Raw genomic sequence first — 23,574 nt, forward strand, 5'->3', positions numbered from 1 at the left:
ATGCCGGTGAACCACATATCACAGGAACAATTGATTTGAATGTCGTATTCATAAAAATTATTTGCGTTGGTTTGAGTTGTTTATAGGAATTTTGCCTTTTGTTTACATACATATCTTTGGAACTTTCTAATCGTATACAATCAAGATGGATTCAAAATTAATAAATATTTTGTTTATGAGCTTGGCGTTTTTAACGATTTTCTTCGCATTTCAAACAACAGCTAGTCTTCAGGTAGCTCTATTGTATTACCGAGTATCGTTAAAGTAATTAAATATTTCGAAATTTCAGAAAAAAATTCTACGCACAGAGCATCAGAAGCAACATAGTTTCGAAAATAGTGCTTTCACCAGCCTGGGAATATATTACTTCGTTTTCGCGGGTACTTGTTGGTTTGTACCACCACTCGTTGCCGTGGTTGGTCCACGATGGTCACTGGTAATTGGAACCATAACCTATTTGTAAGGCATCAGACCATACAAAATACACACTTCAATTTATTTATTAATATCTCCTCTTATATTCTAGACTATTTATCGTACATTTCTACCATCCCTTCGAATGGCTGCTATATTCATTGAATATAACACTAGGTGTTGGTTCGGCAATTATATATATCACACAGGGTAATTATATCGCAAGAAATAGTGATAATAGCACCGTTACGAGGAATTCGGGAATATTTCTTTCGTTCCAACAAGCAAGCTATATGATATCAGCTATCTTGTTTTACTTCAAGTATGCCAATATTGATATGATTGAAGATGTAGACCGTTACATAATTATGTCAGTATTAACATTTATTTGCCTAATTGGACTGGTAATGTTGTTCTTCTTGCGCTTGCCGGAAAGCAACCAAGCGATAGATAAGGAGGAACACAACAGTTGCTCTGCTGTATTCCTTACCATTCGGGATAATATTATGCTGCTTCTCGAAAGAAATATGATACTGTTGGTAGTACTCTTCGTGTACACCGGTACGTAAAGAAGCGATACTGTCTTCGATTTTCATAACTCTCAACTTTTGATTTCAATAATGCATTGTGTTTCCATCAGGTTTGGTACAAGCGTTCTACAACGGAGTTTATGGCCCTGCCATGGCGTTCACACAAAGTCTCGAAATGCAACCGGATGAATTGTCCTTTACCGGCTACATATTGAAGGGTTGTGGAGGATTTTTGGGATCACTGTTCTTTGCTATTCTGGGTGATATGACCATACGATGGGGTCGTGATGTATTTATGTATTTAGCAGGAGTATTCCATTTAGTTACATTCATTATCATCTATCTCAACATCCCCAATGAATCGTCATTTGGGGAAAACCAAGCTACCTCCGTCATTGACCCCCCCAATTATTATTTGGCAATATTGTGTAGCTTTTTCTATGGTTTGGGAGCAGCGTTTTACACCGTTCATATTTATAGCATGTTGGCTGGTGCATTTGTGTCCGAATCGACTGCCGGATTCGGGATTTATAAATTCTTTCAGGTAAATATAGGTGGTCTGACCTCGGTGCGAATAAATTCAAATGACTTATCCCTAAATATAGTGTCTTGGTTGTGCGCTGGCTTACCTATATTCGAAATATGCCAGTTTATACATCCAAATGGGGGTACTAATTGTGCTTCTGATAGCGGCAGTTGTCTGTTTCGCGGTTGTTGAACGATCAGTCAAGGCTAAGCAACAAGCTGATCAACCACAAAACTAATTACAATATGTAAAATAAATAATGTTTCATAATTAAAAACAATATATTAAATATATTTGTCCTTTTATAATAAAAACATTGACATATAGAATATACAAATGTGTCTGCATATATTTCGATCCGCCTCTGTGGGACTCGAATACCAAAAAAAAGTCAGTAGATATTCTGATATGGCTGTCTATTTATGGCAACGGAAGTGATTTAACGCCAAGAGGGAAGAGGAAATCGAAACAAATCGTACCGGAACACAAATACAAAGGGGAAGGCAAATAATAATCAATCCCTTGTGACAAATAAGTAAAATTGGAAAAACTTAATGCATTAGTACGATCTATGGATTGAAAACTACTTTATTAATGAACTTTATTTTAACTTACTAAGTTAGTGGACTTTTAATAAAAAGTTCACTTTTCAAATTAATTTTTCTGAGTTTGAATAAATACTAATCATTAAAAACTGATACAAGAGTCAATTATTATGAGAAACTCACCGGAACACTTGTAAGAGGTATTACTTCAACTTCAACATTTTTTACGTTTTCAGAACGGCTATTTGTATTGTCCATTTCTATTGAAATTGGATTTGAGATTAGATTTATATTTGTTTTTGTTTCCATTCCCTTCATAAAGTGAGGGAATTATGCGCTGTTACATTAAGGCAGAACCGCTTAATAAACACCTATGTATATTAAGTCCAAGCCATTGTATAACAAAATTCAGCTACAACTCTGTGTTGGCTCACGGTATTACAGCGTACATATTCACTCAGCATTTTTTATGATGGCCACCTTAATAATGGCGAGCTGCCGTTTGCGGCTTAAATGTACAATTTGTTGGCAGCAAGTCGCGATTACCTTTATCGCCTACCTACCAACACCAACACACATGAACCTGCACTCAGCAGCGCGCGGGAAACTCACCAACCATGCAAGTGTAAACTCTTGCGCTCCGCGCCATCTTTATTGGTGTAATTTTTGAAAAGTTAACGAACAAAAGACCGAGCACACACCACCTCAGCCAGCGAACGAGCGCCAAATTTGTATCTACGATTTTGTTGTGGCTCGTTTGTGCCGCTCATTCGCTGTGCAACAGTCAAAGCTTGTGGACGTAGTTTGCGTGTGGTGAACGGTGTTTTCAACAGTGCGTTATTTTCAGCGTTTTAAACTGGGCTTGAACGCACTTCGCGTATACGTACACATATCAACGAGTGAGTGTGTGCTTCACGACTATATTAGTTATACGAGTATAGCAAGAAAGGCAATTAAATAGCCACCTACATTCATTTGTCCACATATAAACATTTAAAGCAAAGTGTGCAATAAACAAGAGGCTAAGGAAAATACGAGTATATTTCTATAGTGTTGTTGTTGTACTTATTTTTATTGTGCACGAATAAAACTGTGGCTTAAAGCTAAGGTGAAAAACATCAGCATCCGAATGTGAAGTAGAGAGAATAGAATACAGAAAATAAAGAGAGACAATAGCGCACGGCACTTGAACTGAGTATTATTCATTTGTGCGCTTTAGGTGTGTTCGTTCTTCGTGTATAACTCGATTGGATGCAAAGTGATCGCCAAAGCCAGACTCTGAAATTCACCTAAGCAAAGCAGAGGCAACAGTTAAAAAACTACGAAGAGTACATAGAAGCAGCAAAAAAGCCAGGGAGCTAGCCAACGAAAGTTATTTATTCAAATAATAAACTCACTCGATAAGTCATTTTAGGGTGTGGTGCGTAATTTGTTCGCAGAAAAAGTCTAATTAATATATTCCGTGAAAATCAGCATAGCGCAAGTTATATTTACAAGCATTTCATTGTATTGAACTTGATGTTACAAAACAGTCAACGATCGACAGCGAAATTCATGGCCAAAACCATGTCCTCAACGCGCACCTCGTTTTTGGCCATTGTGGTTTGCTTAGTGGCGCTGTTGGCGGGCAGTGCGCAAGCGCAACGTACTCCGACGATCTCATACGTTACACAAGAACAAATTAAGGATATTGGCGGCACGGTCGAATTCGATTGTTCGGTACAGTACGCGAGCGACTATCAAGTACTGTGGTCAAAGACTGATGTCGACCCCGTCTTCCTCTCGACCGGCTCAACGTTGGTGATCAAAGATTCACGATTCTCACTTCGTTATGATCCGAATTCATCGACATATAAACTGCAAATCAAGGACATCCAGGAGACCGATGCAGGCACATACACCTGTCAAGTGGTAATTTCCGTTGTACACAAAGTCAGCGCCAATGTGAAGCTCTCCGTACGGCGTCCACCCGTCATCTCCGATAATTCCACACAATCGATTGTGGCGAGCGAAGGCAGTGAAGTGCAGATGGAATGCTATGCCAGCGGGTATCCAACGCCTACAATTACTTGGCGTCGCGAGAACAATGCCATTCTACCAACAGGTAAGCTCGCTTCTATAAGACTATTATAATTATTATTAAGGATAGTGACGTACATGCATACATACCGTTCGTATGTTTTCCTCTAACAGCAACTGTACTAAAAAATCGACTTTCCAATAACAAGTATTCGTCCTAATGTCTTTTTATGAAGAATGACCCAGATAAAAAGTTATTTTATAAAAATACTAAAGTTTATTGACTGGTCCCATATATTCAAATATCATACATACTCGTCCACAATAAGAACATTCGCTGGTGACTCACTTTTGATTAATTTAAATAAGTTTAGATGAGAAGACAAATGGGGGTCAGAGAGACCGTGTTAATTAAACTTCAGGGCGTCTCATTCTACATATCCATTGTATGTGTAAATGGCGTAACAGTAATTACGCCAATTATGTGCATATGTATGTGTTGACATAAACATAAACATAAGCGAAAGCATACATTTATTCTGACTTTATTATTTTTGTTTCGCGAAAACATGAATTTTTCTATTGTCCTGCTTAGGTGGCACAGAGGCACTGTCCTACTTTGGTGCCGAACTCGCATGTCTGCGGCCATTACAGTGGTAGTTAAAAAACATTTACACAGACATACAAAGGCTATAAGATAGTATAGAGTTTAGCGAACTTAAGAAGCTTTTCCAGCTCGTTGAGGGAGTGGTGTACTGCCTTATCGCAGTGAAAGTTAATTGCGACTTAGCTTCTAATCTAACCTTTATTTAACCAAGCCCAAATAAAGCGAAATATTCCGATACATACATACATAAATACTCGTAAGTGTCTATTTAATTCGCGCTGCACACAAAATTACCTATTTAATACATTCTTAAATGTACACACATCAACTACTTGTGCGCACCCGCACACACACACACACACTCACATCAACCACTCTCAGCCGAAAGTAGTCTGTTACTTAGCAAGCTCTAACGCTAACGTTAGCTTGCAACTACCAATCGCCGATTCTGAGAGCCACTTTTCTCAGTTGTAGGTGCGCAAACAGGTTTTCTCACGGATCGCTCGCGGCACGGCACTGCTCTCCCTTACACGAACCCTGTTCATCACTTGTTTGTCCTATACTCGTATATATGTATGTATGTATATGTGTGTTAGTAGTTTCAGGTGAACGCTTCGTTGACGTTTGTTTGCTGCCAAGTGTCCTATAAAGTGTCTAAATTTAGTACTTACCACCAAAATCGACGGCAAAACAAGTGTAAAATTGTTGCATTGTGCGGCACAAAAAGTTTTTGTTTCCATTTAAAATGAAAATTTTTAATGACCCTACAGGGATTAGATATGCCATTTTTCATGCTTTATGAATACAAATGCTTTAGTACCTATTTCGGAATTCCACGTTGCCCAAAGTAAACAAACAACAAATGCTCACCGGTCATTCTCGCTAGAAACTACCTACGCAACCGTGTCATTGACTGTGTGTGTGTGTGTGTGTGTGTATGGGCATGTGTTGGTGTAGTTCGCAAGCACTTCGCTACACTAATTGCACTTTAAATATATGAAATTGCAATTTTCCGCAGCAGGTGTTTGCTGCAGGTGAATGGCGGCCAGTCAGAAAGGCAACGTTTACTTTATATTGCTACACAAACAAAGATCCTTCCTGGCAGTGCCATTGTAATGCTGTGTAATGCTTGTATTTACACACACACACACACACACAACTATAGTAATGACATTAAAATTAATAGGTATTTTAAGGATTCTCGTGTAAAATGCAATTTTTGGTGACAGGTTGTCATTTGTTTCTATTGGTGTAAATGCAAAAGCCGGTTTAAAAGGTCATTTATTTTTTGAATGAGTGTCAGAATTTCTGTATTTTCAGATTCATTAGATTTCCTTCAATTTCAATGAAATGCGAGTATATTAAAGCTTATTTTTTATAACTATATTGTGATTGAGCTCTTAGATATCTCTTACGAATTTGTTTATTAATCTTTTATCTAAAGGTAGTACTCTTCAATTTCCGAACTGAGGAAGACCGCTTTCGAACGCAGCTTAAATCGATAAGATGTTCTTATAGCGAAACGCCTAATTTAGACCCAATTAGATGCTCTGTTTTAAAGCTTAAACCCATCACAAAATATTCAGAACATAGGGTGGTACTACTGAGTTTACAGTCCTTGGCCGGGTATAAGTCAGGGTCTACAATAAGCTTTTGTGAAGTCCGTTGAATACTAATACAAATGAAAGGTTCTAATTTCATAGATAAGCAGTTACCATAAATATATTTTAAAATTTCGGCGACCTTAACGATGCCTGTTGATAATATTAATGCTATTTAATTATTTATTGAAATCAACAACTGATAATGAAAACAGAAGAACGCGAAAAGCTCTTCATATGAACAGAAGATCGCAATTCAATTAATTAAGGACAGCAAAGTATTATTATTCAAACGCTCACACGTAAGACTCTTATCAGCAGACCTAAGAATAATTTGCTCAAATTGCCTTTATTGCTAAATTATGAGCTCATTTAGAAGTTATAATGGCGAGTATTATTATTATTTCTCGCAGTTTAAAAAATTCTTCGGAAAAATAAAATTTTCAGTGATTACTCAACTCAGTAGACGTGAATTAACCTTCATTAGCATGACTTTTACGTGTACATATATACATTAACTATGTATGTATGTGTATTTACAAGTTCACAGATTTTGCATAGAGTAGAACTGAAGAGAGCGGTGAAACTGTATTATTTACGATTTCAATGAGTCTGCGATTGTGCAAGCGAATGAATACATTTTCAACTCTTCGATATACAATAGAGTTGAGTAGTTAATATGCACATAAATTGAAAAAAGAGAAAAGGTCACTTGAAGCATCGACTAAATGGCTTTGACACGTTTTTTGAATTTACTGAACGTTAAGGCGTGTTTAAACAGGGATTAAAAGTGAGAATTTATTGTGACGTGAGGGGAATATACATATGTATGTATGCATACACGCATGCTGAAATGGAAATAAAAGAAGTAGAAATCCATTAAAAGTGCGGCCAACAAACTCGGCTGGGACGTGCGCGGCTATTGATGCCGCTGTTGTTGTTGCTGTTGTTGTTGCTGCTGTTACTGCCTTTGTTGATTCCATTGAAGTTTGCTTAACTTTATCTCACACGGCGACTGGTTGCGCAAAGCCGCTTCACACTTTTTAAGTCCTTTGACAAAAGCTCCTTTGAAATGGGCGCAAATACGCACAAACACACTCCCACACTCACATGCATGTGTTTGGCCGTGTGATAGAACGGGAGCGACGCGGCGGCGCTGAATCCATTGTATGTATGTGAATGGGTTGCTACTGTATGAGCGCTGGCGTCAATGTTGGCTGCATTGCCAATACGAGCATGTGCTTGTATGTGTGTGTGTGTGGATGGAACCCTTTGCGCCTTACATCACGCTTTGTCACCCACAACACAACACAAACGTTGACGTCGTTGACGTTGATGTGGCGATTGTCAGCGCCCGTTGGCTCGGGTCGAATGTGGAGCCGGCGTGGCCAAGTGTGCTGCGTTACTGTGCGATATTTGAGTTCGGCTGAGACAGCTCTGGCGAGCCGTGCCTGCCAAGGAATATTCGAAAACTTCAGCACGCGCAATTGCTTCCGCAACTTGAAATGTTCTCATGCGCAAAATGGGCGGTATGATGGCTATGCGGTTGGGCGGGTAAATTCGTTCACCCATACAAACGCACACACACACACTGTGATGCGACTCACACATATGCCCACATGCGATTTATGCTCGCATTTTCAGAGTGCAGCCAAAACCAACAACTGCCTCTCAAAAGCATAAATAGCAATGTACAAACATGCAAACATACATACATAAATATGTATGCATATGAACGTGCAACGTGTGTGTGGTTGTCCATATATTTATGTGGAAATGAAAGCCTTCAGCTACATATGTATGTATAATAATAACAACGAGAACAAAAAGAAAGAAACTGTGGCGAACAAAAACACGGTTTGTAACTAATGTAAACAAATGCAAACAAACCAGCAACAACAATGCCGGTAATGGACACAAAACCCAACACATCCCTACATGGCAACGCCGCGGCGACTCACAACAGCGACACGGCGAAAAGGCGCAACGGATCTGTAGCAAAGATGTCGGTCGGTCACAGCCGGTTTGGTTCGAGAGTTTCTTTTTTCTGCTTTTTTGTTTTGTGGCAGAAAAGGCAATACAGGAAGCACAAAAGTAAAAAAGTCGTAATTGAGGCGCTGAAATGCAAAAATGAAATCAAAGCATAAATTATTAGGTACAAAAAATGAAACTTACCGCCGCGCACCACAATGAAAGCCCGCCGCGGAGTAGGAAACAAAAACTAGCAGGCACAAAGCCACAGTATTGCGAACGCCCTTATGCAATATAAAGATGCATTATATCCGCCAGTTTTTTCGGGCGTCGAGGACAAACGAAATGGTGAATTATTGTATGATGAATGCCCTGACGCTGAGCCTTTTTGACTTTGCAGCTCGGTCAAAGGTCACCAATGGAGCCTAACTGCTTTTTGTTGTTCCGTAGAACTGCATTATTATTAAAGAATGCATACAACTTTTGAATCATAGCCTTTCCGAAATACAGACAACTGTACATATGAATATGGATACTAGGAAATGTCTCTAGACATACACATATTAAATAAGTTGCAAATTTAATACAATTCCTTTTCTACTGGTTTACCTGAGAGTGATATAACTTTAGTGCTTTAGCTTCCTTAAGCTTCATGGAGCATTCACGGATTCCTATCCACACTATTTGAGGAGACGAAAGAGTTCACTGATCTTCATGTAAGCTTTCATATTTATATACATACATATGTACATACTCGTTGGTAAGGCCGAAATCGACGCTTCGTAGAGCTACTCGATATTTCAGTGCAGACCCTTGAGCGATTAATAGTTTCAGAAGTTCACACTGCATTTCATACTTAATAACGGTATGTGTAAATAAGTGAAATTCTGTCGATAAATGCGTTCGCACATATGTTTATTTGCCAAAAGGTAGTAGTAAAGGCAGTTGGTAATAACGGACGGCAGAGCGAGCAAAACAAATAGGCAGTTCTCGTAGTTTGCATGCAAATCGATTCGCTTTTATTTATAGCTGCATTTATGCGGAAACGAATTGCTGAAATGTTTACAGCATTTCGTTTTTATTTATTTGTCATTTTTATACTTTTTATGAATGTTTCATGCCGTACCTCATATTATGCAACCTTTTTGTGTGTTTTTGTTTTTATTTTTATTTTATTTTTTTTTGTTCGGCGCTATGAAAAATGTAAAGTCATCAAGGTAATTGGCGCATTCTGCAGTCAAATAAACACGACAGTAAAAAGGTGAGGGCAACGCGCCGCAATGCCAAAAAACGAAGTTATGAATGCATCTGGCGCATGAAAACCCACTGCAGCCCATTTCCTCGTTGTTGTTGCTGCTTTGTTGTTAGTTGTTTTTATTGTTGTACCATTTCTTTTATAAAGTTTGTTTTCATACAATTTGCACGGTGGTACTTTGGCGTTTCACGTGCCATATGAACCGTTAAAATTCCCATTTCCATTTATGAACGCGCAAAAAAGTCCATTATAAGATATTAAACAGGGGTTTAACAAACGCAAATCGGTGTATCGCCCAGTAGACACACACACAATGCAACACACTCACACTCAAGTACTTCATGCATATGCATGCACATTAGTTTGCCCATTCGTTTATTCCCATGTGACATCACAATAGCGAAATCACAAATCGCACGGCAATCGACACTAAATATACGTAACAACAACAACAACAACACACACATGGAAGTGGAAGGCGCACAAAAAAGAATGCGAAACAGTAGAAAATTATTTTGACACTTCTGTTGATAGGGCGATAGGGTGATAGGGTGGTGAGGTGTCGCGCCGCCGCTGCGATTGTTTATTTGTGCGTTCGAGTGTCTGTGCGCTGCAAACGATACCTCGGGCAGTTGCAATTTCAATCGCACGCTCAATGCTCAAGGGTTTCATATTACAAGGTACAACACTCGTCAACACTCAAACACACGCGGACGGACAATCGCAACGAAAATAGTTGCTTGTTTGCTACCCATATCCCCTCCCAACTGATGAATGAGTTTTTTCTCTATTTTTGTTTTTTTTTTTCGACGGCGTAATAGAAATCCAGATACGTACATATTCCAGCACATGGCGGCGTCTAGCGCGGTGTGCAACAGAGGTGATTCCGACTGCTGACACCCGTTTGTGTTTTCGGTCTCCCATAGTGTCGGTGTCAACGAGCGCCGGGATGGGCTTTTGTTTGCACGACGCTCCTCGTCCTGATCCTTAGCTAATACTCCTGTTGTTTACATCGCGAGTAAATTGCATGTTTTGGCTTCTAGCTGCTGACAAACAAAGAACTACAACAATAACAACATACATACATATAGACGAGTATAGTGTTGAGAGTTATAAAGAAATTCAATTGTATGCAGTCAGTAGTTTCGAAATCACGACCTGAAATTTGAAGTGCAATGGCTTTGATTACATACCCATCCATCGCTATTCTGCTCATTTGCAGATATGCTCGTATGATTTCATTACAATGTCAAATGATTGTAATTTTTTATAAACGAATGACTCGCTGAAACAGCGGGCGATACATTCGATCACAGATAATCTCATTATGGATCTGTCTACAGTGCGGAAAAGTATTTATGGCTGGAATGCGCTGCTCTTATAGATTTCCCCAGGGTGGTTGTAATGAAACTTTGCTTCACTATTTATCGCAAGTGAGAAATCGGCGTGTGACCCCTTTCATGGCTGCGTGTGATTCCCATTAAAGCGGCGCTAAAATAATTAAATTCTTTGCTGTGAATGTATGTAATGCATAATACCGGATTCGAAATCGGTTTGTTGCATGAAAATCTCCATTTGCAATTGTATCAAAGTGAAGTTACACTTATTATGGCATTACAGCAGAGATGTCCTCAATTGACTGTTGGCAACGATAGAAGTTGTCGAAATAGTGGCCGATCTTTACACTATAATTTTATCGTATTCTGCTTGGATCTTTACTTGGATATCACTTAAAGCCTAGCGTTCCATAGTGCAATGAATGACTATTTCGAACCAAAAACAACGAACAAATGCATATTCATTGCTTCCGCCAGTTATGAAAGCACATTTGAGATTTTGTCAAGGCCTGTAAAATATTATGCCAGCAAGTTGTAGCTTCATTAGAATTTCCATATCACTTAATTAGTGTTGAAGATGTTTTCGAAAATTCAATTGTTCGAGTGCTTAGAGCCAAGGGGAATTAAATTGTAATACATGAACAGCCAAATGACATCATTCATTGTAATAATTGGAAACGAAAACAACACCCCACTAAGGGTTAAGTAGCCAGCCACTTAAAAATGTGCACTGCATTCACAAATACATACATACATATGTATGTGTTGAGTCATATATACATATATGTATATAATGTAAATTGTCCATATGTATGCACTTATAAGCTCAGTCAAAAATGTCAATTTGCTACTTTGAGCAAAAGGCTAGAAAGCTCAGCCATGCATACGAAATTAGGCACTTGAGCCAGAATTAAAAATAGAACGCATTATTTTTTGGGAAATATGCTATTTTAATGCACTGTGTCGGCAAATTAGGTTATACTTGATTGCTTATTATCAATTGCCTGTATTGGCATTGAATATGCTATAAAACGACGCCGAAAAATAACGGTAGTTTTTTTGTTTATATAAGTAATTTATAATAGGGCTATACTATCTTAATTAACATTTGAATCGGATGCCGCGTCAAGAAAAGTATGTATTTATATTTGACTTTTGCGTTTCTTCCGCAAATAATATCGGTCTGCCCGCACCGGAAAAGCAAAACATAAATTTCAATTTTGGGCTTTAATAAATAGCAAACAGTTTTCAGAGGCGAAAATTGAGCCGAGAAATGCAAATGAAAAGCCGCGGCTGTTGTGTCTTGACATTTGATTGTTTGTGTTGGCCTGTATGCTGTACATACTGCCAGTATGAGCGGCAATTTGGCGAAGAAAAGTTCAGAAAACCGGCATTTCTTGAAAAAAAATGAAAATCACAAGGAATCGCACGAAGCAAATGTACGTCCAAAGAAAACTGAAACTTGTTTGTTGACATGTTGCGATGCCAATATGACGGCGAAGCGTTTAAAAGCAAACCTTTGGCAAAGGCAACAAACCGTAGACGGCCTCACATAGCATGTGCGTTCATATGGGAGTATGTACGTTAGTATGAATGTAAACACAAACTCAAACCAGACCAACGTGTACAAAATGAAGAGTCTAAAGGAGCTTTAACTGCACACTTACAAACAATGGCACACGCCTAAAAGAAGAGGCACTCAACGGTGGAAACGGGCGATAAAAGAAAATGTCGAAGCAAAAATTGCTGAAGAAACGAGTTGTGTTTGGAGTATCAACTCGCTCGCTGGACTTTCAACTTTTCCGTGGGCTCAAAAGTATATAAACAGAACTCACTAAGCACGCGAGCTTGACACACAAGTTGTTGTTACAAACACGAAGCAGTAAAGCACACCGTCGAGTCAGTTGGAGCGCCTCTTTAGACGCCGTACATTAGTTTGAGAGAGGATATTCATCGTTTTATTAGAAATCAATCTTGAAATATTCTGGCAATTATGACTGCAATACAAAAAATGCATATTTCAATTGAAATAATTGAAATTAGAGGTTAACGATCCATTGGAGATCGCCAATCGCACCACCAAATTTTGTAATTATCATCGAATTTTGTATTTAGCGATATGACTAGACATTAAGCAGGATATTTGTAGTGTTCTGATTGACAGTTATCTCTGAACATATTTGTTTGGCGTTAAATATTACGAGGCCGTCTATAAATATATTCAGTACACACTGTGTAAGTAGAAATCTATAACAGCGATATACTGCATAAGACGCTAACTGTGAAGGAGTTAAAGAAAGCATAAGCAGCGCTTAAGACGCGTCCAACAAAAAAAGAAAACACACATAAGTTTGAGGGATCAGCAACGTTGAACGGCATTGGCGGCCAGAGTACCTATGCCGGACTAGGCCGCACGATGGGTTGTCTAGCCAGTTAAGTAGTCACATGAAAACATGACTTCGCACAAACGATTTTACTTACAAAGGCATGTACTAGTACGTGTATACTATAGGGTGATTTTTTAAGAGCTTGATAACTTTTTTTAAAAAAAAAATTTGCAAAATCTCATCGGTTCTTTATTTGAAACGTTAGATTGGTTCATGACATTTACTTTTTGAAGATAATTTCATTTAAATGTTGACCGCGGCTGCGTCTTAGGTGGTCCATTCGGAAAGTCCAATTTTGGGCAACTTTTTCGAGCATTTCGGCCGGAATAGCCCGAATTTCTTCGGAAATGTTGTCTTCCAAAGCTGGAATAGTTGCTGGCTTATTTCTGTAGACTTTAGACTTGACGTAGCCCCACAAAAAATAGTCTAAAGGCGTTAAATCGCATGATCTTGGTGGCCAACTTACGGGTCCATTTCTTGAGATGAATTGTTCTCCGAAGTTTTCCCTCAAAATGGCCATAGAATCGCGAGCTGTGTGGCATGTAGCGCCATCTTGTTGAAACCACATGTCAACCAAGTTCAGTTCTTCCATTTTTGGCAACAAAAAGTTTGTTAGCATCGAACGATAGCGATCGCCATTCACCGTAACGTTGCGTCCAACAGCATCTTTGAAAAAATACGGTCCAATGATTCCACCAGCGTACAAACCACACCAAACAGTGCATTTTTCGGGATGCATGGGCAGTTCTTGAACGGCTTCTGGTTGCTCTTCACCCCAAATGCGGCAATTTTGCTTATTTACGTAGCCATTCAACCAGAAATGAGCCTCATCGCTGAACAAAATTTGTCGATAAACACATTTCGAACCGAACACTGATTTTGGTAATAAAATTCAATGATTTGCAAGCGTTGCTCGTTAGTAAGTCTATTCATGATGAAATGTCAAAGCATACTGAGCATCTTTCTCTTCCATGTCTGAAATCCCACGTGATCTGTCAAATACTAATGCATGAAAATCCTAACCTCAAAAAAATCACCCGTTACTTATACACGTGTATGTATGTACCAGTACTTAATGTAAGACATGTAGTTAACTAGTTGACTGGTTGTATTTCAGGTTTATCAAGCTTTTCCTTGTAGCTGTGTGTGTGTGTGTGTGCATGGGTTCTAGCCCATTCGAGCTGCGCCACCGCTGCACTGGGCTCTAATTATAATCTGCGCATCCGTACGCCGACTTGGCGACTTGCTCAATACTTTGCTAGTTTTAGTACGACTTGCGACTAAGCGCATATTTCCACGGTACAGTAGGGCAAGTTAGGGCATAAACAAAAACTTGCCTTAATGGTGCTCGACGCTGAGTACTTTTAGGGTTTAACTAGTGCAAATACGAAGATGGCTCGAACGGCCGAGCTGAGAAACGGTCGCAGAAAATATAATAGCGGCCCATACATTAGTACATCGTGGTGGCGGAAGTGTTTTTACACAGATACTCACGAATATGCGATGCCATACAACTAAGGAACAAAAGAGCCAGCCAAACGGATGAAACATTACTTTTACGGCGAAATTAAAGTAACGGTTTGCCTGCGAACTGTGCGAAATAACCCGAAAGTGGTGCGTTATGTAACAATTTTTTATAATTATTGTTAAAAAGAATTTAAATGCAAACAAGCTACATTTGTAGGGGAGGTTTCGGCAGAATCGTGCACGGCAATTACATGGAAACAAATAATTGGGCTCTTTGAAAAATGCAAACGCCGCTCATACACAAATTGTTTTTTTTTTTCACTTTAGATGCATTTCTCTTTGACATCATTCTTTTTTTACACGAATTCCTGTGATTTTCAATATCGCTGTTTGTTTGATTACAACAAATACGAGTATGTATGCATGTGCGTTGCTCACATTTTCCCACTTTCACACAAGTCCACAAACCTTACCTTACCTAAACGCATAAATTTTATAGTTTCACTACAATTTGTTTTACGCGGGGCGCACCTCTCGCCCAAAACCGTTCTTTCTTTTCCCTCTCACAGTTTACGAGCATAATTCATTTCCATGTTTGCGCTAGGGCCTTCGCAAATATTTATTTAGGATGTTATTTAATCTTTATTACGATACTCGGTCGGACAGTTTGCCGCTTCACTAAGCCTAATTGCTGTTGCAATTGGCCGTTAGCTAACTTCGAGCGCCGACTGCATGTGTACATACGTAGCTATCCATATATCACCGACGTTCCTAAATTTTAAGCAAATAAATAGCTTCGGGGGTAACACGATTGAATTGAAGATAAATATTCGGCTTTCGACGTGTGAATTATTATCTTGATTTCGTGTACATATGCAAATTGCTCAATCCATAAACGTCCAGGTGGCCTTATGTAACTATGCCAAAGAAATAACTAACAACAGTAAAAAAGTAACGAGTACTCCGCGCCAAAAGCAAGTCATATAACAGTTCATAAGAACGCAGATCTATTACCAATGTTTCACTGTAAATTAGGGGTTTTTCGCTTAGAATGATGGCATATATATATGCATAACTTACAGAGTTTCGAATATAATTTAATACTTATTTCGCACCCGATGTGAGATAAAAATACCAAGAGAAGTTACTTCCCATGATTACTTATTATATAATTATATTTGTACAGCTGCGTGGACACATCTATTTGCATATTTAAATACATATTTATTGGGGAATATACTCGACGAGTCATACTTAGGTTTAGATATTGTCTAATGTATCTCCATTAGTAAAGTACGCAGTTAGTTCTATATTGGTTGGCTGTTTTCACTCAATTAAATTAAAATGACTTTGGATTAGACAATTCACATTCACTGTATACATACCTATGTGATATATGTATGTATGGCAAACGCGCATACTAACTAACTCTTGCGGATGATTTCACCCACTTGGAGAAAATAGCTCAAATAAATAATGACAGTACATAGCTGATTATGGCAGTAGATCGAGCTCATCGAGATCGCGAATAAGAGTAAAATCGTTTAATTAATTTACAATGACATTCAGAGCAATTGACGAGCATTAAGCGAAGGAATTTTGAAAGAGAAGGAAGCAACGCTTAACTAAGATATGAAAAACGTTTCCAAGCCGACATTTGCGCTTGTGACTGTGGGTGTTCATGAGTAGATGCGTACAATTATGTACGAATATGGATCGGTATTGAGCGCGAGTGTCACTGCCAGTGCCATTGCCATTGCCAAAGCCAAGGAGAGTGCATAGAAATTTGTTGAAAGCAATGCGTCATTATGTGGCGGCGCGACACATCGCTTCGAGTGGGTGGCTGCAGAGTGCAGCGCTCGGTGAATGCAAGCCACACCGTCGTTGCCATTACCATCAGCGCGCCGTCACTTGGAAACACACAAAAATCAAAGTGGGTGCATTCACATGTCTCAAGTGCTTGTTATATGCTCGATATGCGGCTGCAGCAGCAAGAACAGCGACAATAAGAATAACAATCATAATGACGCTAGACGGTGGTGACGATGGCGATGGCGATGGCGGCGGTTATGGTGAATATAAAAATGTGCATAAGTATGCGATTTCCAACAACAACAAATGCTGTTGCACTTAAACAAAATGCAAATGCCAAATAAGTCCAAGGTTCATACAGCCGCACGCATTACCATCTACATATATGTAATATCACTGTATTTCGAAAATTCTAAATGTATCGTCATACACTGGCGGTGCTTATACGATGTGACTGTGAAGCGAGGCATAAGAAGCAAAAGTGAAAAAAAATCAATTAATATATGCGAAGGTATGAAGAGTGGCCGTGCGCGTACACGAGCCGACCGCATTGCCATCTTTATAGCTAAAAGAGAAACGTGTGCAAAGTAATGCCAAGTGAATAAAAGTCGGCGGCACTAAGGGATACAAGGCTAAAAAGTGAAAATTCTTTCAGGTCGAAAATCACGTTAAGTGCAACCGGCAACCACTAACTGCCGAGAGCCAAACCATCACTCATAAGCATCGCCCAGACCAAAAGCGGAATTGCGAGAATTTTTAATTGGATTTGCAAATGTGGAAGAGGTAAGAAAAAATTATGTCGCACACACTTCCTTCGGCATGACGAAGCGCCAGGCAGCCACGACAGGCATGTCACAGCCCACAGGTATATGAGTACTTGAATTGCGTACTTCCACTCACGGTAACGCTTGGAGCCTAAGACAAACGGGTTCTGGTTATGGGGGCTTGGCTGTCTTGGGGGTGTTGCCCGTTCATAACAGCAGTATATCATTAGACGGAACACCCGCCAGCGTCGAAGCGACAGCGTAATAACAACAAAATGACGCGAATAACATGCTACGGGGGACGGCAGTTAACGTCGGCCCCAACATGCTCGCCTAGTAACACGGCCTGCATTTATGTACTTCTCGTACTTATCTTACATATGTAAATAATGTGTGTTTGTGCATGTGAATACATATAGACATATGCATATGTACATATGTAAGCGAATGCATGTGTTGCAAGTATGATGAGTCATCGTCTTCAACCCACTCAGTTGAAAACCCCACGCCATGCAACGGCTGCTCGAAACAGCTTGCAGCATGCAACAGAATAAAATGCAATGCAACGCAATCATCATTAAAAGCCGTTACCCGCACAATTGTAGTGGTTCGTGACTTTCCGCACCGTGAAAAGACGAAGATAGAAAGTAAATCGCGTTTTGATGTACATAAATATCCCTGTATTACAATTTACTATTTAGATGCAATTGTTTCATCGGTTATATAGTAAAATTATATAGTGAAAGTAGTATTAATTGACAGCAATCATTGTTTCGACAATGGGGGTATGCCAAGTCTCTATAATATTTTCATACGCCACAAGAATAATTTTAAATTTTTTGTTAGAGTATCTTTTTCGATGTCCATCACCGGATCTTTATGTATTTTTTGTTTTGTGAATATTTCTTTTATTTTCCATACATCTCCTGGTTATCATTTGATTGCAAAGGTACTCTTTTCCTTGCTATGGAAACTCTACGCGCGTCTGACTTGATTTGCAAAGGTAAAGACGCGTGTAAAATTGCAGGAAATTGAAAAGAAAGCTAAACATGGCCGCCAGGCAAGCAGGAAACAAGCACGGAAACATCAAATTTTAAGTTCAGCTGCCACATACGAGATGTTATTTTTTCTCCACCATCCCACTTGCATACAACCCAAACCCTTCCTCTCACACGCTCGCGCTTTTACGCTTTCCTGCCGCTTACGCAAGCCGGCGAACCGGCAAGTTGTTGCTGCTTCCGCTCTGTTTTGATTGGTGGAAATCGACGGGTTTTGTTGTTGTAACGACCGTTGTTTTTAGTTGTTCATGTCAAGGAGGCTTGCATGCAGCATTTTTCCGCTTTCTTGATTTTAACGCAAAATGGCACCCTAATAAAATTCGAAAACAACCTCTTCCTCTAACAACACATCGCACAACGCAACTATGGCGTATGATATTGCCATCGAATGACAGCGACACTAACATTGGCATTGACATTGGCCCTGTCAAAGCTGATAGCTTAGTTCAAGGGTGGTTGCAGTAAGGCACAGCCATCGTCCAATGGATAGAGTTGTTCAAATGGATGATGGGGTCATTTTCATGGCGTGGTAGAGATTAAGCAACAAATAGGTGTCAGCTTTTTGGGGAAACTTTGTATGACGCGCTTTTTAAGCATTCCCTTGACGTATGGCTGCTGGTATAGCAAAAATTTTCATTTTTTTATACTCTCGCAACAAAGTTGTTAGAGAGGATATATTTGGACGTATTTTTTTGGAGAAGTGAGCGTGGCCCCGGCCCTACTAAGTTTTTTGTACGTAGAATCGTTTTTATGTGGAATCGTTTATTTTAGGTACTACCTTATACAGTCCAAAAATGGAGGAAATCGGATTATAGCCATGCCTTCCTCCCATACAAAGGTTATGTTGCAAACTACTAAAAATGCTTTAGTTCAGTAAGGGAAACACCAGAAACCTTAAATTTCATTATAAAGAAGGTACAGAAGGGCTCCACCCAAATTGGTATACAAAATTTTAAGTGGGTGTGGCTCCGCCCACTTATGGGTCAAAAACCATATCTCCGAAACTACTCGGCCAATATCAATGAAATTTGGTATGTAATATTTTCCTTGCATCCCAATGATTTTTTGTGAAAATAGGCCAAATCGGTTCACAACCACGCCTACTTCCTATATACCAGAAGGGCCCTATATATCGTACATGAGGACCTCGGTGCTTCTAACCTAATATTTGGGTTTCCAACTTTCAATGGACTTTATACCATATATATGACGAATATGTGGGTCAAATTCTGTATTATATAATATTAATAAAATTTAATAAATAAATTGCGAGAGTATAAAATGTTCGGTCACAACCCAACTTAGCCCTTCCTTACTTGTTCAATTTAATACATTTTTTTTATCAAAATTATTGTGCTTTAAACTTTGTCGTTTAAATAATTTTACACCTTTTATCATTCCTTTCTTTAAGAAAATAATAACAAACATTGTGTCACTAAAGCACCACTAACTATAATCTCCTCAGTTTACCAAATGTCACCGACTAAAAACGATTAATAATTCTGAAACACGCTGAAAGCTGTGTAGAGAAATGTCCTGTCACCAAGTAAATGAAAACTACACCTGCGAACCGATGAAACTAACCAACCCAACAAGCAAGGTATCAGGAAATGTTGAAAATTAAATCTAAAAAAAATGCAACTTCATTTATCACTTTAAAGCAATACGAAAAAAAACGCTGAATGTTGTTTTTTGGTGTCAATGCTCTATAGGGTTGGGCGAATAGACCGGCTAGGTAGCGTAACTATCGAAATGTTGGCGTAACCTTAAAGCCGAAAGAATATTAAGCCGACTTGCTACTGTGCTACGAATGTTGTTGTTAGCATTACTATAAAGCAAACAACAACAAAAGAAAAAGCAGCAAACAAAAAAATTGACAGCAATGCGGCCGCAGGCAGTGCGTTATTGTAAACTCATTTATTATTCGTTAACACCACCTAAAAGCCAAACCGAAAAAAAAAAACAAAAACCAAAACCAAGACAGAGATTCAAACACATTTCAACGCCTTGAAACTGAGATTCAGTGAAGCATTTCAACCGCCGTGTGCCCATCAAACGAGAATCAACAGCGAAGAGCTACAGAAAAAGTACGATATGAACCCGTACAGAGATGCAATGCTTGGTGCAACAGCTTGGCCCTATTGTGTTTTCTTCGAATAACTCCACGCTTTTATATTTTATTTTTAACATTTTCGTAGGTAACTTGCCACATTTCCCGCCACAACGGCCGGCACACCTCAGTCTGCGGACTTATCCAGCGATGAAACTGCTGATTTAGAGGCGAATGCATTTTCTTGGCACAGAGTCTTGCTGCGACTTTTCTTGCCTCACCTTAAATTTTCATACATTCTTTTTTACATACTCATACTCACAGCAAGAGCCGTTGATAAAAATTGTTTTTTTATTCGTGCCGGGCTGGTGTAGAAACCTTTGCCTATCCTTTTATCATTAAGCGAATGCTCATCAACGCGTCAAATAGAGTGGCATCCGAAGATGCACAGCAAGCGCACCGATGTGGCATGTGGCAGGTTCACAGGCTGCCAGGTACACAATCACAAACACATTAACACACTCGAAAATATGTGCATTGGTTGTTGTTTTTGTTGGTTGCAAAGTTATTTTTACTTACGAGCGCATTCTCACTTCGACAACATACATACATACATATACATATGTAGACAATAAGTGTCTACCTTCTTTCCTCGCGAATGAAATTGTAAGACAAAAAATCCCATTTGAGCACAATCATTCTGATGTACACAGCAATGCATCAAGAAATGCTGCGTCTGCATCCGCCGACGAAGTAAGGTTTGGAAAAAGGTTAGAAGACGAGTAAAAAGCAAATCGAAAAGAACAAGAATCGCAGCAGCGATCGCACATGTGTGTATGTGAGTTCATGTATGCACACAAGCCAACTCCAAGTGCTTACCAACGGTTTTACCTGCGTTATCTTGTTGAGGTGCAACACTTGTGCTGCACAAACTCTTCGCTTCACCTGTTTGTTCGTCCCTCTGCATTGCCAACGCTCCATCGAATTCTCTTTATGAACGAACTCATTGTCCGACTGTTTGTCTTACCAAATGGATTTCTGCTAAATCATTTTCATCAGTAAGCCTACAAATGGTGATCCGCTTCTCACACCGAAACATACATATGTACATGCATACTCCTATATACATACATATGTATGAACATCTATTTTTATGACTATTCGATGAAGATATAAGCTGTTCGCATTATCCAATAGTTGTTGTTGCAGTTTTCAAACACTTTGCGTGGCGGATTTAAAAATTTCCCATGCATCATTACAACGCTATTATCAGAGTGTTGCCTATTATCATAACTCATAATTAGAATGGTCGGTTTTAATTTCCCTCATGGCTTTCATAGATACCCACACAAACACACAAATCATAATAGATATTGGCTCATTTATCAAAAATTCCATTTAACCTTCTTAATAAATTTGAACCCAAAAGCCACATTTGTTGCTACTTTTATATTCTTGTTTACTGTGAAAGAAATATAGAAGTATGTACATGCCCCTTACACGTAATTATGTTGAATATGCACACTGAATCACATAAGTTTAAGTATTTGGAGACATATGTATGAATTACGTGCCTTGATGGGGCTTTAATTCCCAAACAACTGTTAGGTATGTCCATTCAAACACGACCTAATTTTTATAGTTGGCTAACATAATTCTCGTACCGAACCACGTTTGAGTGCCTTACTTGAATCAGACAGTGTGTCAACCATGCTTAGGAGTAGCTTTTCCGGAGCTTTTATAAATAGAAGAATACCGAAGCGCTGATTATAGATCTATCGACCCAGTGATGAAATCAACAACAAATGTTGTGCGATTTCGGTTAGAATTCACTTTAGTTCGCTTTAAGATGAGATCATATATTTTTTCTGACTAGTTCGATTTCATTCAAGAATTCTGAAGGAAAGAAGAAATTTTCCGACTAGCTTCATGTTGCTATAGGGTAGGGCTATATGTATGTACATATGTATGTTTGTTTGAATGTAAAAGCTGTGAAGGCATTGGGGACTGATGTCTACGATGTCTGAATACTTAATTAATTGTTATTTAACTTTTCTTATTCATTTTAATCTTATGATGCATGCATACATACATACTTATGTGTATATATATTGCCAGTATTTGTGAAAGCTTTACACATACATATGTATGTACGTAAACAGAATTATTAGCGCATTGACCGTTGTTCCAGACTGATAAATTCTTTTTATCCATGTGTTCAAAATGAATGAACCAGTGGTTTCTATTGCAATAGAAATAGTAAAATAAGCTAAATCTACTTGTAATGCATAATATGATATTATCATAAATATTATTCGTTTTTGAGGAAATATACATAAGTAACATACTCGTACATTCAATTTCTCAATATATTTATAAATACACAACATTTTAGTATTTGTATGTGAATTGATACTCATTTACATTTACATTTAGATATAGTATATTCTCATACATGACACCTGTGCTGATAGCATTCAAAGTCACGCTTCAGTCGTCCCTCAAAATTCAGTTCTCTTTCTGCGATAAGAGAGAGTGATGCAAGTATGCCCTCCTTTAAAACTTATGTGGCTTTGTATATTTTCTTACATTTGTTCAATACTTCATAACTGGTTTAATCGTCAGTTATTCTCACCACCTTTGCGCCAGATATTGTGTCATTTAGTTTGCATACAAATTCTTAAGAACGCTCAATTATTTTTCTATCTCTCTCTTTCTAACTGTGCAATAATATGTTAATCATCGCCCTCTGATGATCTGAACTATCAGAACTTTGGTATGATGTGTAACTACACCCATGTATATAGACCCAAACATACACTAATTATTTTAACGCTCAAAGCTATTTCAAGTCCAACCTTGCCTCCAACGCTCAGGTTATTTTCACCCTGACTTATTTTCTTACTTTCTTGATTCTCATTCTTATTACAGTGAATACCGAGTAAAGTGTACAAGACGACTTGATCGACGCATTCAAAGTACAAAATGCAAAGCGATCATATATAAGACAAGATTTCGGTGTGAACAGCACTTTCTGTTGACTCTCTTTTTTTGCTCTGCAATTCCGAATTTATTTGTCTGAAACACAAAAGAAAAATTAGTTCACACTACTCACTGTTTGCTGTACATTTTTGTAACCTATATACAAGATAGCATACTCGTATACATACATATAAGTATGTACATATTTACAGTAAGAACAGTCATGTATAATTGCATTTCGCAACCTCT

General features: G+C 38.7%; 2 protein-coding genes across 2 annotated transcripts in view; both read left to right on the forward strand.

Annotated features, from left to right (window-relative positions):
• Positions 1-3,879, forward strand: Mfsd11_0 (UNC93-like protein MFSD11). Its single transcript, XM_029046366.2, has 6 exons — positions 1-232; positions 290-459; positions 527-975; positions 1,055-1,488; positions 1,550-1,717; positions 1,798-3,879. Exons 1-5 carry the CDS (start codon positions 146-148, stop codon positions 1,706-1,708), a joined length of 1,299 nt encoding a protein of 432 aa, XP_028902199.1. The 5' UTR covers positions 1-145; the 3' UTR covers positions 1,709-1,717; positions 1,798-3,879.
• The window catches only part of LOC105221334 (lachesin), a 27,348-nt gene continuing 7,307 nt past the window's right edge, over positions 3,534-23,574 (forward strand). The window contains exon 1 of the mRNA XM_011198206.3: positions 3,534-4,119. Within this exon, the coding sequence (XP_011196508.1) occupies positions 3,534-4,119 (586 nt within the window). The remainder of the gene's footprint in view (positions 4,120-23,574) is intronic.

The sequence above is a fragment of the Zeugodacus cucurbitae genome, chromosome 6 (genome assembly GCF_028554725.1).
Source record: "Zeugodacus cucurbitae isolate PBARC_wt_2022May chromosome 6, idZeuCucr1.2, whole genome shotgun sequence".
Classification (NCBI taxonomy): domain Eukaryota; kingdom Metazoa; phylum Arthropoda; class Insecta; order Diptera; family Tephritidae; genus Zeugodacus; species Zeugodacus cucurbitae.

Bases quoted from the DNA above. Each gene is read 5' to 3' on its own strand.
- Mfsd11_0 (XM_029046366.2), top strand. From the start codon at position 146: ATGGATTCAAAATTAATAAATATTTTGTTTATGAGCTTGGCGTTTTTA. The intron at 460-526 runs GTAAGGCATCAG...CTTATATTCTAG, and splicing joins ATTGGAACCATAACCTATTT to ACTATTTATCGTACATTTCT. The intron at 1,489-1,549 runs GTAAATATAGGT...CCCTAAATATAG, and splicing joins GGATTTATAAATTCTTTCAG to TGTCTTGGTTGTGCGCTGGC.